General features: G+C 35.0%; 1 protein-coding gene across 1 annotated transcript in view; it reads right to left on the bottom strand.

The window, feature by feature from the left end:
* Positions 1–1389: 1389 nt before the first annotated feature.
* The window catches only part of CUNH1orf141 (chromosome unknown C1orf141 homolog), a 45335-nt gene continuing 30859 nt past the window's right edge, over positions 1390–15865 (bottom strand). Inside the window, 4 exon segments of the mRNA XM_028102444.2 lie at positions 1390–1962; positions 3719–3908; positions 5163–5232; positions 11593–11743. Coding sequence (XP_027958245.2) covers positions 1390–1962; positions 3719–3908; positions 5163–5232; positions 11593–11743 — 984 coding nt within the window.

The following is a 15865-nucleotide window of genomic DNA, read 5'->3' as shown; positions in this document are numbered from 1 at the left end:
GTTTGCTCCTCCTCTACCTCCTCCGTACCTGAGCCCATCATCTTATCTTAAAGCCTTTTACTCTTGCTCTTCCCTCATTTAGAGTTTCCAGTTGCACCCCTCGTCCCTAACTCTTCCCCCACCCCCATGTTCTCCCCTTTTCATTCTGTTTTAGAGCCAAAACCTGACTCTCCTTGGGAAGAGGTGCCCAAGAGGAGCCTTGGCATGTGGTAAAGAAAACCTCTAGTCTGAAGTGGAAACAGGAACCTGAACAAATTTATGTCCTCACCTTTGAAAGTTGCCAAAGGCCCCCAAAGCCTTCCCCTAACAGAAATGCTTCTAACTAAACCTACTTCTCCTTACATACTAACAGTTCAGATTTTTAAAAAATCTTTAAACAAATGGATTAGGGGCGCCTGGGTGGCTCAGTTGTTAAGTGTCTGCCTTTGGCTCAGGTCATGATCCCAGGGTCCTGGGATTGAGCCCCATCATCGGGCTCCCTGCTCAGCGGGAAGACTGCTTCTCCCTCTCCCACTCCCCCTGCTTGTATTCCCTCTCTCGCTGTGTCTCTCTCTGTCAAATAAATAAATAAAATCTTTTTTAAAAATAAATAAACAAATGGATTAAAAATGAACTTCTGAAATCCAACTTGTTTATAATTTGAGTTCTGCCTTTATACTGCTTGGGTTAATGATAAACAGTAAAATAGCACTATAATAATATAGGTAATGTTCAGTAATTTGTAGGACTTGCTATCAAATTTTTTTAGCTTATTAAGGATAAGTTATTCTGTTAAATTATTTAACAGTTCTGAAAAAAATCAAAGTTATACTTGGAAAAAGCCTTCTATAGCAATGAAGTTCCAGTGTTACTAACAAAAAGCTATTTTAAATTTTACAGTCTTTTTAATTGCATGAATTGCTAATGTAATACTATTTTCCAATGATTATCCAAAATGCTGATATATGATTAATTCCACATGCATCAAGTTAATGGTACATTTGTCTTACCTGATACTCAAATATTAAGCAAGGTTATTGATGTTATTTGGCTTCCAACAGCAAATTTCCAGAAACAGTCTGTGTCATTCTTGGTCCCAAATCAGACTTAACCGTAGAAATGCTGATGATTGAGGAATCTAATTGAGATCATAAAAATTCATGAACTAGTTCCTCTTGTTGATAATTATTTCCTAATTTTGTCCTTTTATTTACTAAACGTTGGCTTTTCTTGAAGAGATGACTGTTGACGTGTAATTCCAATGTCAATGTTTTGCTTTCTTATACCATCCATTTGAACATTATTTTGGTAAGAATTTCTTCTATGATCTTGGAACTTCGTTATTTACTTTTTTTTACCTAAATATTGCTGTATAAACAATATTTTTTGAGGTATCTAAATTTCATTTGACTAGTTTAACAAATCATCCATTGGTGTTACATTATTTAATTTATTAACTTTGAGTATATTTTTCAAAGGCTTTGAGCAATGTTTGACCAGTAAGGCACTGAATTTGTTCCTTGGTTTTACTGTAGAAAACATTCTTTCTTAGTTGCCATGTCTAGCACTCATTTCCTGAATAACACTTTTATCAAAGAAGCCAACAAATTTTTTTGTTAGGCCGGAAAAAGTCTGTGAGAAATTGTAGAGTTTACTCTGGGATAAGTTTTCAAGTGTCTGCTTATTATTTTTCTTCCTTAGTTTACCCTCTACAATTCTATGGCCCACTTCAAAAGATATTGCTTGTATATCTCTTTTCCATGTTGTAGGCATAATTCTTTTAGGTTTGGAAGGAATAATAAATTGATCACTAATTAAAGATTTGAGGATTTCACAATTTCTTTCTAAAAGAAAATCTGCTCTTTTATATGGGTAAATGTTTTCCTTTTCCATAGGATGGAAAGGAAGCTTATTTTTTGTCAAAAGTAACATTTGTACATATCCAGTCTCATGGAAAATTATGGGATTTGTGTCATTTTGTTCCTGTGGATTAAAGAAAAGAGTACTTAGTCATCAGTCTAGTGAGACAAGAAGGCTATACATATTTTTCAACATGAAAATAAAATGGCAAAATATTCTAAAAATGACTACAGAGACGTTTTTAATATGAACAATAATCGTATTCAAACACACAAAAAATGTACTTGTATGTGACACACTTCCTTCTCTTAATATTCTGCTGAGATATTAGGGGTAAAATCTGAACTTTTGGCCTACTAGAATCCTTTTTGAATAAACTGAGATATGACAAAATAAATCTATTTCTTAGATGTGTGAGATGTTGTCATTGGAAAATAGCATAGTTGGTGGGATGAAACATTGTTCTGGCATTTCTTAGGTTCCCACATTCAGAAATAAGAAGCATACCAAAAAAATGAATTGAGCCAAAGATCTTAAGAGACATAACTAATTATAAGCCAAAATTACAAAGTCTGGATATCCTAATAAATAATTCCAAGAATATAAAAGTATCTTTACAATATTATATTTATTCTTGTACTCCAACCCTTACTTAGCACATAAAAAGCACTCAATATATATTTGCAGAATAAAATAGCCAAAGTAATAGATTGACTTTAAAAATAGATTATTTTTGTCACAGTACTAGCAAAATTTGTATGTATGAGCTACTCACTAAACTCTTTCCCATATTTCCATTACAGGGCAAAAAGATTAACTTCAAAGAAACTGGTCAACTATGCATATTACCAGTATTTACTTTACAAACTTTAAGTCAATGATTGCTACCCTTCCTTTAGAAATATAATTAATGAAGTAAGAAACCAAGGATCATCTAACTGTACATCAGTATATTTAGTGACAAAGGTATATTATTGCCTATAATTGCTAAAAGATGATGACAGATCTAGTTTTGCAATCCACTGGGATGTCAATGCTACCTATTTAGCCACAGTAGTGGAGATTTGTCATATTTTTGGTCTGTCCAACACCTCTGGGAATTTTCCACCTTACAAATCTACGTACTCTTAAATAGAGACAGAAACTAGCTTTATTAGCCTCCCTTGAGGTTAGGGCATGTGACCTAAGCTCTGCCAATTAGATACACCTGAGATAGTTTTCAGTTCAGAGAAGGCAAGCACTGGGTGAAATTGGGCATTGTGAAAAACCACTCTAGTGAGAATGGCAGCAGATATATCTGCTTTGAAGGGCAGCAGTGGCAAAGATCTTAAATATAGTATCTTTTGCCCAGAATCAAAGTCATTAACTCCATAACAAAAGCATGGGTCCCAGTGGAGCAGTCGGGGGTTGTAACTGGGTGACTCCTGACTGTATAGCTTTCTTTTTTTTTTTTTCCTGACTGTAGAGTTTTCAAGCCAGATTGTCTCTCCAGCCTTCTGAGAGACTCTGTGAGCTACCAAATAGGCTTTAATGCATGTATCTTCTGTTTCAAATAGCTAAAATAGACTGTTAGTAAAGTGAAACATCATGCAGTCCCCTTTTGAAAATACCATTTTTGATTTATATTTCTTTTATAATCAAGAAAATTTGATAAAGCCTTCTTCATAAAGAAAAACACAAAACTTTCAGTTGATGCAAAGGAATCCCCATGTTTGGGGTGGCAGTTCTAAAAAGAGCATTAAGAATCTAAGTGTTGTCACTTTGTAATGCGAAACTGAAAAGTAAAAAGGATTTATCAAAGATTCCAGTCACTAGAATATAAGATTCCTACAAGTGGCAATTATACACACATTTACTGAACAATAATAGATATTACTACCACGTGAGAAGTTACTGTCTTTGGTGGACTAATGTTGATTATCTTGGCATTTGGCTTTTTCAATTCATCCTCAAAGCACAAGGGAAGCAAGCTTTTCTTTCTTATGGAGCAATATTCACTTAATTGATCATTTTTGATGGTTTTGTTTCCTTCAGTGCTAAAATCATCCATCTGTGGGGGAGATTTTCTTCTGAAAATAAGCACAAGGTCAGCATAAATAATGATAGGGTTGATTTCAGTTTGTCAGTTCTGGTCTATCTCCCTGATCCCTCAAAGTCACTGCCAACTTTTCCCCCAAATCCTCAGCCATACACTTTCCACATGATAAGACCATGCCTTCCCTGCTTTGTGTGTGGGGGAAATGGCAAAAGCAGGGGTGGAAGCAATACAATAACATATATGCCTCTTTGGCTTTTGAATGTGGACGAGGTATATTATGTAGGGTGAGGAGAACCACCAAAGGTAGAGAGGTATTTGCCATATCCTTTGTTGAGATTCTGGGGGAAAAAGTGCTTTGCAAGGCAGCTTCCTGACAACATAGGGTGGCCCTAGCTTTGTTAACAATGATATGGTATTGTTAAAGGCCAAAAGAGGATATAGTTTTCATTCCAGATTTCCTTTGGTTCACATAGGACATAGACACTGAGTTTAGGCTTACCAAGGTGTTTGCCATTTCAGGGGTGAGGTAGCCCATATCAAAGGCCTGGCATGAGTGAGGTATGGATAGTCTAAGGACAGATGAAGGTCATGACGGAGGCTCAAAGGGTTCTACCACACTAATGAGAGTTGAGAGTGGACCCAATCCAAGGTCAGAGAGAATAGACCATATATTCATGAACCACAGATGTCAGCAGCCACAGAACACCTAGAAATGAGACCAGCAGTAAAAGGGCATTGACCAAGATACTTACTCAAGTACATTTTCCTCAATGTCAAAAGTCCAGTGAGCATCTCATCATATACTCAGATACCATCTTAGAAACAGAAGGACTGAGATAAATTTAGAAAGGCTGTATATTATTGTTCCAAAGTGTAAAACACACTGGTTTAACATGATTTTACTCAATCTGAGGATCTAATAAGAAAGATCAGAACTTTATACAAAACCACAAAGCTACTTTTCTTACATCCATATTGTAGTGTATTTAAACTTGTCTCTACTAGAAAAACACAATTGTATTCTCTCCATTCATTTTCCCATGTCCTTCTTTCCATTTGCCTATGAACTTGAAGCAGATAGAACATGAGTTCAAGGTATGAAAGTGCGGCTGACTAGTAGAGCACTCTTAGACCAGTCATTGGATTGTAGTACAGGCCTAAATGGTAATAAAGTGCCCGAATAAATCCATTCTGGTCTACTAAAAAATAAAAGGCAGAACTCTTCCTATTAGAAACATCAATTTTATTGAACACAATAAAATATGAAAACATTAAAATAAATTACCTTTCATTGATATAATCTTCTAAGTGACCAGACAAATGTAATGATTCCTCAGGGTTTTTTACAGTTTGAGCTGAAATTATAAACAATTTTCATAAAAGTGACACATATATAATGGCATTTAGAAAATATCTTGTATAAAATATTTTACAATGTAAAATAACAATGAAAAGCACCTGGTATAGTGCTTGATCTGTAGTAGCTACTCAGTAAGAACTTTTATTTTTTTTAAAGTAAGAACTTAAGTGAACAAGACAGAACTGGAAAAGACTGAGGTCAAGGACCTAATGTTTGGCTAAGACAAATCAAACATAAAACTGGTCTTGGACATTTTTGTGGAAGAAAGACATTCTCAAATTTTCAAATCTTTCCAATATGTAAAGTCTTTATTAGCCAGCAGGAAGCTTCAGATGGTTAAACACTGTTGGTAAAGAGGAAGGTTAGTTAGCAGAGGTCAAACAGAGCTTGCCATCCGGCATGAAGGAGGTGTCCAGGGTTGAACTCTTCCAAATATGCTTAGCGGACACTCCAGCATTTCCCTACTTTCTTAGAAGTGTTCCCAGACACATATGTTATTAGCAGTAAATTCAACTTTTCTCTTGTCCTGAAGTAGTTTGTATTCTAGTGCAGTGCTTCCCAACATTTTCCACATCATGGCAAACATTTTATTTTTTATTTTTACTTAAAGATTTTATTTATTGATTTGACAGAGAGTGTATGCAGAGGAGGGGGGCAGAGGAAGAGGGATAAAGAGGGAGAAGCAGACTCCCCACTGAGCAGGGAGCCTGACTTGACTCCGGGCTCAATCCCAGGACCCCAAGATCATGACCTGAGCTGAAGGCAGATGCTTAACTGACTGAGCCACCCAGGTGCTCCAGTGGCAAACATTATAATTAATATTCTTTATACAGTACTCTGGGATAAACACTTGAGTACACTTTTTAGCCAGACTGACATAAGGCCAACCCAGCAGTCTTGAATGCTGAAGGATCAATATTTCAGCATAACAGTTTACCACAAAAGCTCTATTCCAGCAAAAGGAAACAGTCAATAAACAAGTAACTAAACAAACAAATAAATACATAAAATAATTTCAACCACTTGTAAGTAATGAAAACAAATAAACATGGCACCTCACCTATGGTGGCTATAGAGGCCTCTCTCAGGAGGGGATATTTGAATTGAAGTCTGAGAAAGAAAGGCAACCAGGTGAAGCTTTGGGCAAACAGACTACTAGGCAAAGGAAATAGCAAGTGTTAAGTTCAAACTGTGAAATCAGCTGGGAATGGTGAAGGAACTGAAAGGCCGATATTGCTGGAGTGTAGTACATGAGGGGGAGAGAGAGAAAGCTGAGGGAGACAGGAAGCAGGAGCCAAATCATATAGAGGCACATAGGCCATACAGAAAACTTAAGACATTATTCTGGTTATAACAGAGATCATTTAGAGAGTTTTAAGCAGAATAAGAAAGAAGTTTGATTTATGCTTTAGGAACATCACTCTAACGGCTCTGAGATGGACAGTCTGTGGAGGTATGGAGGAATGTGGAGGGCGCTAGTAGCAATGGAGAGACCAATTAGAAGGCTATTGCTGTGGTCTAGATGAGACATGGATTAGACAAGGATTGTAGCAGAGGGAGTGCTGGGTAATGGCTGGCTTCACATCATATTTTGGAGGCTAATCCAACTATCCTGATTCATGGATGGATATGGGAAATAGAGAAATCAAGAATGATTTCTAGGTTTTAGCCTCAGTGATTGAGTAGATGTTATTTACAGAAATGAGATAGGCAAGTGGGAGAAACAGGTCCACTGCTTGAAACAAGGGGCTGGGTTGAGGTTCCCTGGCTTGTAAAAAATCACTCCTTCCCAGGGCCAACTGGGTAACCAGGAACTAAGTTAAACCACTTCAGGCATGATGACTGGATCTGCCATATCCCCAGTATTTCCCTAGCAGGGGAGGGAACATTCACAACTCTAAAATCTGGTTCAGCCTGAGGGCCATGAGGTCTGAGTGGCAGCAACTTCAAAACTTCTGGAAAGGAAGGAGTAAGGTGAAGTGAGTAAATGGCAAGTGAAGAGAGAAACTTCTAAAATTTTAAAACATATGAAAAATATAAAGCTAAGAAAAACAGCCAACAAAGTTAACAAGTAGAAGATAAATTCAGTAATAAAATTAAATAGAAGAATCCAAAAACAACTTTAAAATTCTAAGGTATATATTAACATCATGTCATAGTTTGACAGTGTCATTGTTGACATCTTAGACTTGGCAAAATGTGGTATGTTTAGGAACTTCAAAAACATAAGTGAAAAAAATTCATATAAAAAACCAAGATATTGTGAGATGAAAACAGGCTGAAGTAAGAACAAAAAAAGTCAATATAAAAAAACCTGGAAATCTTGAAAAATTATATATCTCTAGATTACATAGCCAAAGCGAGAATTAGTGAGCTGGAAGAAAATGCCAAGGAATTCACTAGGAATGCACAGAGAGAAGAGCAGAAATTGATAAAGTATGTTATGTATTTGATTGTCATTGACTTTAAAACTAACCTTATTTTGTATTTTAAATGAAACATTAATATTTATTGCATTTATACAAACTCTTTTCTCAGATTGTTTTAGATTATTATTTTCTTCAGATTATTTTAGATATAAATTATTTTTTAAAGTTTTATTTAGAGAAAGAGGACACACAAGAGTGCAAGAGGGGGGAGGCACAGAGCGAGAGAGAGAGAACCTCAAGCAGAGTCTGTGCTGAGTTCAGAGCCCCATGCGAGGCTGGATCCTATGACTCTGAGATCATGATCTGAGCCAAAACCGAGAGTCGGACACCTAACTGACTGAGCCACCCAGGAGCCCCTAGATTATTTTGTTTTTGGTGTTTTAGACTTTTGCAGTGTTAGTCTTTTGCTTTCTTTTTAACTTAACTTTGGAAGTATAATTTGCATACAATTAAATACATGCATTTTACATGTATAGTTAGATGAATTCTGACATATATATACTCATATAAGCATCAACAAAATCAAGATATTGAGTACTTCTATTATTCCAAGGTAGTTTTCCTATGCTCTTTTTCAGCAAGTTTATTCAATTTGTTCTGTTCTCTCTTTCAAACACACTGGTTATCTCAGGTTTGGATACCTGTTTTGTTCCCTCATTATATTATCTTGTCGAATCCTGTCATAGTTCTGTCCTTTCACATTGCATTCTATGTAATTTTCCTAAACCTGCCATTCAGACCTTTGATTTGGTTTACTCCAGTGTTTATTCTCCTCTTCACTACTTTAATGTAATTTTAGGTTGTATATTACCTTAAAAATATTTTTAGCTCTGACAGCACCATTTCATTTTTGGCAATTATCTTTTGTATCTTCGAATCTTGTTTCAGAGAATCCTCATTTTTTTTAATCTCTTGAGCATATGAAACAATTATTGTCTAAATTTCCTCCTGTTTCACGGGGTACAATTTCCATCAGAATGTGACCATTAGCTATCTTTTAAAGTCTCTCCTTTATTTGCTACAAGATATTTAAAAAGTTTCATGTTCTTGTTTTTCCTTCTACTCACCTTTGAATCAGGACACTTAAATCCAGGCTTGAGACTAGTCCAAAAATAATAGAGGAAAATCTTTGGACACTCTCCCTGTTTATCTAGATACTGTTAAATTCTCCCCTTAGAAATTAATAGGCGAGGGCGCCTGGGTGGCTGTCGTTAAGCGTCTGCCTTCAGCTCTGGTCATGATCCCAGAGTCCTGGGATCGAGTCCCACAGCGGGCTCCCTGCTCCGCGGGAAGCCTGCTTCTCCCTCTCCCACTCCCCCTGCTTGTGTTCCTGCTCTCACTATGTCTCTCTCTGTCAAATAAATAAATAAAATCTTTAAAAAAAAAAAGATCCTGGGGAAAACATTAAAAAAAAAAAAAGAAACTAATAGGCAAATCCAGATGTTACCTTATGTTATGAGTTCAGGCATTCAGCTGCCTGAGCAAGCTGGTGAGGGAGCTGGAGCCCTGAAACATTATGGGGAAATTTGTTTCTATGCACTATACGTTCTGTGAAACCTCTTCATGACTCTAATGAGGTGGTGATGGTGGTGGGTACTCTGTCCATCTATGTGTGAAGTGCCACATGGGTTAGAGTCCTCTCTCTTGGGATAAGCAAGTTTGAGGAGGCATTTAGTCGAAGAAAGGCCTCATAGCTTTTGGGCTGTTTGATGGGATCATATATTTTTTCTTTACACAGTTACCCTTGTGGCTATTATTCATACTTGGAAAAATGATTCCTAGGAAATTATATCTTGTCTGTTCTATTGTCAACCCTCCTTTCAAGACCTAGCTCTTCTAAGTTAGGAGGTTTTCCCCCTTAACTGAGTACATCTGAAGCAATACTGGGAAACTTAAGAAAGAAAGGGCTAGGTATGATCATTACATTTCTCTCAAAACACTGCTAATACAGATTTGGACTGCTGTTGACTTGCAAAGAGGAAACGGATCCCAAAGGGGAGGTTTTTCCATCTTTCCGTGATCCATCATTAATAACAATCCCCTTTTCTTTGAGTGTGTGGTGGGGTGGGAGGGGAAGGGGGAGGAGGTAGTGGTTAATAGAAGTATTTTCAGAATATCCTTTACTGGCTTTTTAAATACTCTTCCTTTCTTTTAGGAAATGGAATTGTGAATCAACTTCTGGAATCTTCTTTCAAACTACTTCATTTTGTAATATGTAACAGATTTTCTTTGAGTTTAGGATAAAATGTCCTAGGTTCAATTTAATGAAGTTTTTTTCTTTTTGTTATTCACTTTGGCCAGGATAAATTTGTATTTATGTTGCCAAACTTCCCAGAAGTCCTAATTTGGAGTTTTGATAAAAGAACTATAATATTTCTTCAGTAGAGAGACTCAAGAAATTTTATAAAGGGAAATATGCTTTGCTGAATGAGTAGAACAGTCTGCTATTAGGAACCACTGCAGAGGAAAATAATGTGGTAAAAAGAGGTCTTGTCTCCTTTCCCCTTCTTATGCTAATAGAACTCTGATTTTATTCATCTTTCTCCAAACAACCATGTCTTTCATGGGAGGCTGGGCTCCTTCCTAACTCAAGGAAGTGAATCTTTAAATGATCTCAGCCTGTGCTTTTCAAAATGTGAGCTATAACACATCAATTTAGACACTAACTTAATTTAGCATCTTCTGACCAACATTTTTAAAAAGTGATATAGAGTACAGTGTATATTACATGTGCCTTTAGTAATAACTGTAAAAAACACTAAAATACTACAATCAAGTTCAGCTAACAGAAAAAGACAATTAGGACACCATGAAGCTGAATCTTCTTCTCCCTCTATATATCATATATTATATATGATTATATATAATATATAATATAATATTTATATATTATATCATTAATTATTAATATATTACTCTCTATATTATTGTATATCTTATATATATATGTTAAAATTTGGAAAAACTTATCTAAACTGATAATGATTTATTGGTTTAGTTAAGGGTGCTTTAAGCTATTTTAGCCAAGGAGACAGCAGGGGAGGTCTGCTAGAGTGCTTGGGGGGCATTTTCCTCATTTTACAAAGGGATCAAAGAGCTTTTCTCTTTTTCAGTGGATGTTGTTACCCATACAAGTTATCTTGAATAGTAGGCACCACACCGTACAGTAGGGCTAGGAGGACAGACTACTTTTTAAGAAACTTGAGGAAAGATGGAGGGACTGGATATATCTCATCAAGCTCCTGAATTAACCAAGCCTGGAGCTGCCTTACTGATAGACGTCTTGTTATTTGAGATTATAGATATCTCTGGGGCACCTGGGTGGCTCAGTCGTTTAAGCGTCTGCATTTGGCTCAGGTCATGATCCCAGGGTCCTGAGATCGAGCCTCACGTTGGGCTCCCCGCTCAGCGGGGAGTCTGCTTCTCCCTCTCCCACTCCCCCTGCTTGTTCTCTCTTTCCCTCTCTCTCTGTCAAATAAATAATAAAATATTTAAAATTAATTAATTAATTAATAATAAATATCTTGGTTGTTTGAGCCATAGATAGTCAGATTTTATTTTAAATACAGCTGTAAATGTCCCAAATATTCAAGATGAATAAGCATCTATCAGGTGGAGAAGTATGTTCTGAGCATAGAGATCAGAATGGATCAAATTACACAACAGTTGGAACAGATTGTAACTAGGATCAGTAAGGATAAAGAGACAGAATAGAAGACTGAAAAAATCTTATATACCATCCTAAGGAATCTAGATTTTACCATTTTTGTAATAGAGATTATTCAGATGTTATTAAGTAGAGAAATAAGTGGTGATATGATCAGATGCTGATATTCTTTGGTTAAAGATTTTCTTAATGCTTATATCTTAAAGTTAGATGCAGTTAATTTTCAGCTATTTCAATATAAAAAATGCAAAATATATACCTGCAAATAAAGTCGAGTCTTTTTCCTTCTTGTTAGCATTGGATTGAATCCTGGGTGCAGGAGAAATGATGGTAGGACCCAGTGTTCTTCTACATGGTTGTGTATTCTGTGGATATAAATATAAATCATGCAAAGGGTTAGCATTCTTCACCTGAACATCAGGAAAAATGGAAAACTATCTTAGAAATTATTCCTTTCCAGGTATATTGATAAATAATTTAAATTTGATTATTCATATTTGGCATATCTAATTATGATAACTAATAGCTGTCTAGTTCTTTAAATACTTCCAAATATAATGTTTACTTAATCCTCAAAAAAACCCCTATGATATGGATGTTAATAATACTTTATAGAGGAGGAAACAAATCTACAGAAATTAAAAAGTTGGACTATGTTCACACTTTTTGCTAACTTTTATTTTCTTTGTCTCCATTATATTCGTATATAAAATTTATTTCTTCAAATGCAGGGAAAGTCTAAAGTTCAAATACTGAGCCAAAAAAAAGCCCTCTTAGTTTACACAGAAACTCTACTCATACATAGATACAGCAGAATACCTCTGAGTAAAGGCGGAGAACTGGAAAAAGTGATCTAGCTTTTCCTAGATTGGCTCAGATTGGCTCTAGTGTAGAGGGAGACTTTGGTGAACCTACACTATCCCTACAAAGATTATTGATGTTTTTATTTTAACAATGAATTTGATCAGATTCAAAATACACTCTGTCTCTGGAGCAGCAGCTCAAATTTCAGTTCAGTTGTTGTATCCTTAGCTGAGCGGCTTGCAGTCTCCCTAAACATGCATGGTTCAGGAGTTAGTGAGAGACTTGGATAGGGGCTACCATCTTTGGCTCTCTTCTATTTGTCCCCCCTCACTTTCTAGAAGCTTGGGTTGCCCTGAACATTGCTCTCTGATTCTTCTGGCTAGAAAAATACATAAGTTTTCTGTTGGAGTTTTAGATGCCCCATGCAATGCCAACTTCATCCACCCTTCAAGTTAAAAGCCATAAAAATGGCAACTTTGCTCCATGCAAGTCAGTTATTACTATGTAGTTTCTATGCCTTTTCTTTGTCACCTTCTTTTGTTTACTCTCTAGGGTCTTCAGGTAATTTGTGTGTGTGTGTGTGTATGTGTGTGTGTGTGTGTGTGTATGTTCTGAGTATCTTGTCTAGAGTTTATAGTCATTGTCTGAGACAGTGTGGTATAATAGGAGCTTACTCAGCCATATTGCATCAGAATACTCCAGAGCTTTTACTATTGCCATTATCTTTTCCTATTGCATTGCTCAATACTTGCATTGCAACAATACATTATTTATAAATAATCATGGTGATTAAGTGTCACTCTTGCCATGCCATAGACTATTATTAATTATGAAATTGGTTATTGGTTTTATATATAAGGTATAATTTTTTAAATTATGCTGATATTCTTTATCATATTAAACAAGTATTTTCTGTAGTTTTATCAATGATGGTTATTGAATTTATCAATTGTATTTTAAATCTTGCAGCTATTAAAATAATTTTCTGATGAAACTCCAGGCTTAGAGTTGGCAGATATTTAGGTTGAGAACGAAAACAAAAATTGTAAAGAGGCAGGTTAACTGAAATTCTATGGAATTTCTGAACCAGTTGCTACTTCCCCCATTTCCCACTTACCCTAGCCCATATACAAAGTTACAGGAAATTTTATTTAATTAATCCCAGGATAAAATAAGTGCTCTTCTGCTAATAAACTTACTGCTAATTTGAGTTTGGTTTGCAGGGTGAAACTCTCTTCATGTTAGCATCCGAAAGACAGACTACCAGTCAAATTAACCTGCTCTCTGCCCTCTTAAGCTAAAGTAAAGCTAGCTGGTTGAGAATTCTGATGTATACACAGAAGAGTTGGCTCTCAATTCTAGAGAGATACTTATTTATAAAATTAATGGCAGTTTCATAGAAAGATTAACCCATATCTCCATTCTTAAATATGAACAAATGAAGATTTATCAGTGTAATAAAAATCAATAACTTCAAAAGTATCTATCATGATAAACAAAAGGAACACTGACACCAGAAAAGAAATAATTCAAGAAACAGAAAATAACTTAAGAAAATGAACTCTAATATCTTCAGAAAATGTTGAGAACAAATATAGCAGGAGACTACGAAAAGAAAAAAACAACTAAGAACAAGAAAGAAATTTAAAATGTCATTACCGAACCAAAATGAAGTAAAAAGACCAGAATAAAGGACAAATTTTCAGAGACAAAAAAAAAAAAAAGAGAGAGAATAGCAATACAGAGGATTAGTCAAAGAAATCTAATATCTGACCATTAGAGAACAGAGAAAATAGTGGAAAGGAAATTAGAAAAGAAATAAGAGAAAGACATTTTTTAAAACCTAAAGAAAGATATTTGACTTTACGGTGGAGTCTATTGAACACTGAACAGGATGAATTGAAGTAAAATTACCACATTCAGACATATCCTCAAAACATTACAAAACAACAATAAAGAGAAGATCCTAGAAGTTTCCAGAGAAAAAGGTAAGATCACTTACAGAAGACTGAGAACTTTTCATTAGCACCATTGAATGGCATAGTACAATGGAGCAATGTCATCAAAGTTTAGGGTTTTAAAATCAAAAATGATTTTAAACATATAATGCTACTCAGCTCAACTATCATTCATATACATGGGAAAAATAAATATATGCCATTTCTAGGGAAGTTTCTTGAAGACATATTCTAGGAAAATAAAGATGAAATCCAAGAAGAAATAAGACATGGAGTATTAGAATCTGGCAACTAAACCAGGGATGGAATGACTGTAACAACTGCAGAGCAGGCTTAAAAGTAATGGGTCAAATTTAGAACAAAGAGTCACTGAGCTCCAATGAACAACTCCTCCAAGAAGACTGGAATGGATTCTACTCAATAGAGAACCAATAAGGAAGCTTGACCATATCCCCATATAATGAGAAAGTTACATGCTTCTTTTTCAGAGGTTGCGTATCTTAGAGGTAAAAGAGCATGTATCAGACTGTTAGGTTTTTCCTAACTCTGTTATTTTTAATTTGATCTCAGCCAAATTACTGATCTTCTTTGTACCTCTTTTTTCTCATCTATAAAATAGGAATAAAAATAGTACTTACTTCATTGAGTTGTTGGGGATGTAAATTATAGACACACACATATATACACACATACATATGTATGCATTTATATACTATAGAAGTACTAGGTATATAGTATATAAGTACTATATAGATGTTTGCTATTATTATCATTCTCCACAAGAAAAAAACGAAGGCAACTAGAATATTCAGAAAAAAATTCAAAAGTATACAGGAAAGTCAAGGTCTCAATATGAGGCAGACTAACATATAGCATTACTTTTCAAGTAACTGATGGAGAATAAGAAAAGCGAGCCTTTGTTTTTACATTTTTAGCCATTGAGAAGAACTGTAATCCTAGCACATTATTTTGTTCTACTATGATGGTTATTTACAATGTCATAGTAATGTAGATATTATTTATAGTTTTGAGTTTTAGAATTAAGCTATAGACAAAACACGAAGGCTTAATCAGAGTTGCAAAGTTGAATATAATCATTGACCTCAATAATGTAAAAGTAAAAACATACTTGACTTGGGGAAGAAGATGTGGAGGAGAGTAGGAGAAAAGAGTAGGACTGCTAAAATCTTCATCTTATTTAAAGGGGAATCAGGAGTTAGTGATTAAAGTTGATACAAAAGAAAAAATTTTTAGATATTTTATTTATAGGTACAAAAGTTAACAACAGAAAAAGCAAAAAGGTAACTATCAAAGATTCAGAAGAAAAAACGGAGAGAAGTGAAGTGTAGAGCAGTGTAAATAAGCTAATTCAAGTATGTCTTACTGATTATTCAGTAGATAATATTTAAAGTAGATAAATAAAAAATAGTTGTAGAAATTCATTCTTTAAAATTATGGAGTGAATCATAAGAGAAATTAAAAAAACCCCTAAAAGTTAAACGTGGTTACCTTTGAAAAGGGGAAATTAGAACAAAAAGTATGGGATGCAAGTGCTTTGTGTTCTTATTAGTGTTTCTGTATTATTTAATTTTTTAAACTCATATGAATATTTCAATTTATTTTTAAAAATTAAAATGTTGCAGGTTTTCTAAAAGATGCTAATAAATTTAGTATTATGAGTAAAGTTGTGATGTTACAATATGTATTTCTTGAAAGATTTTTATTAAAAATGAACCCAAACAAAACATGTAGTTGAGGATAAAATAGTCC

This window comes from Eumetopias jubatus, unplaced genomic scaffold, assembly GCF_037043125.1.
Source record: "Eumetopias jubatus isolate StellerSeaLion01/CBP00866 unplaced genomic scaffold, mEumJub1_p1.0 scaffold_4, whole genome shotgun sequence".
Lineage (NCBI taxonomy): Eukaryota > Metazoa > Chordata > Mammalia > Carnivora > Otariidae > Eumetopias > Eumetopias jubatus.
This window is presented reverse-complemented; position numbering and strand designations above follow the sequence as displayed.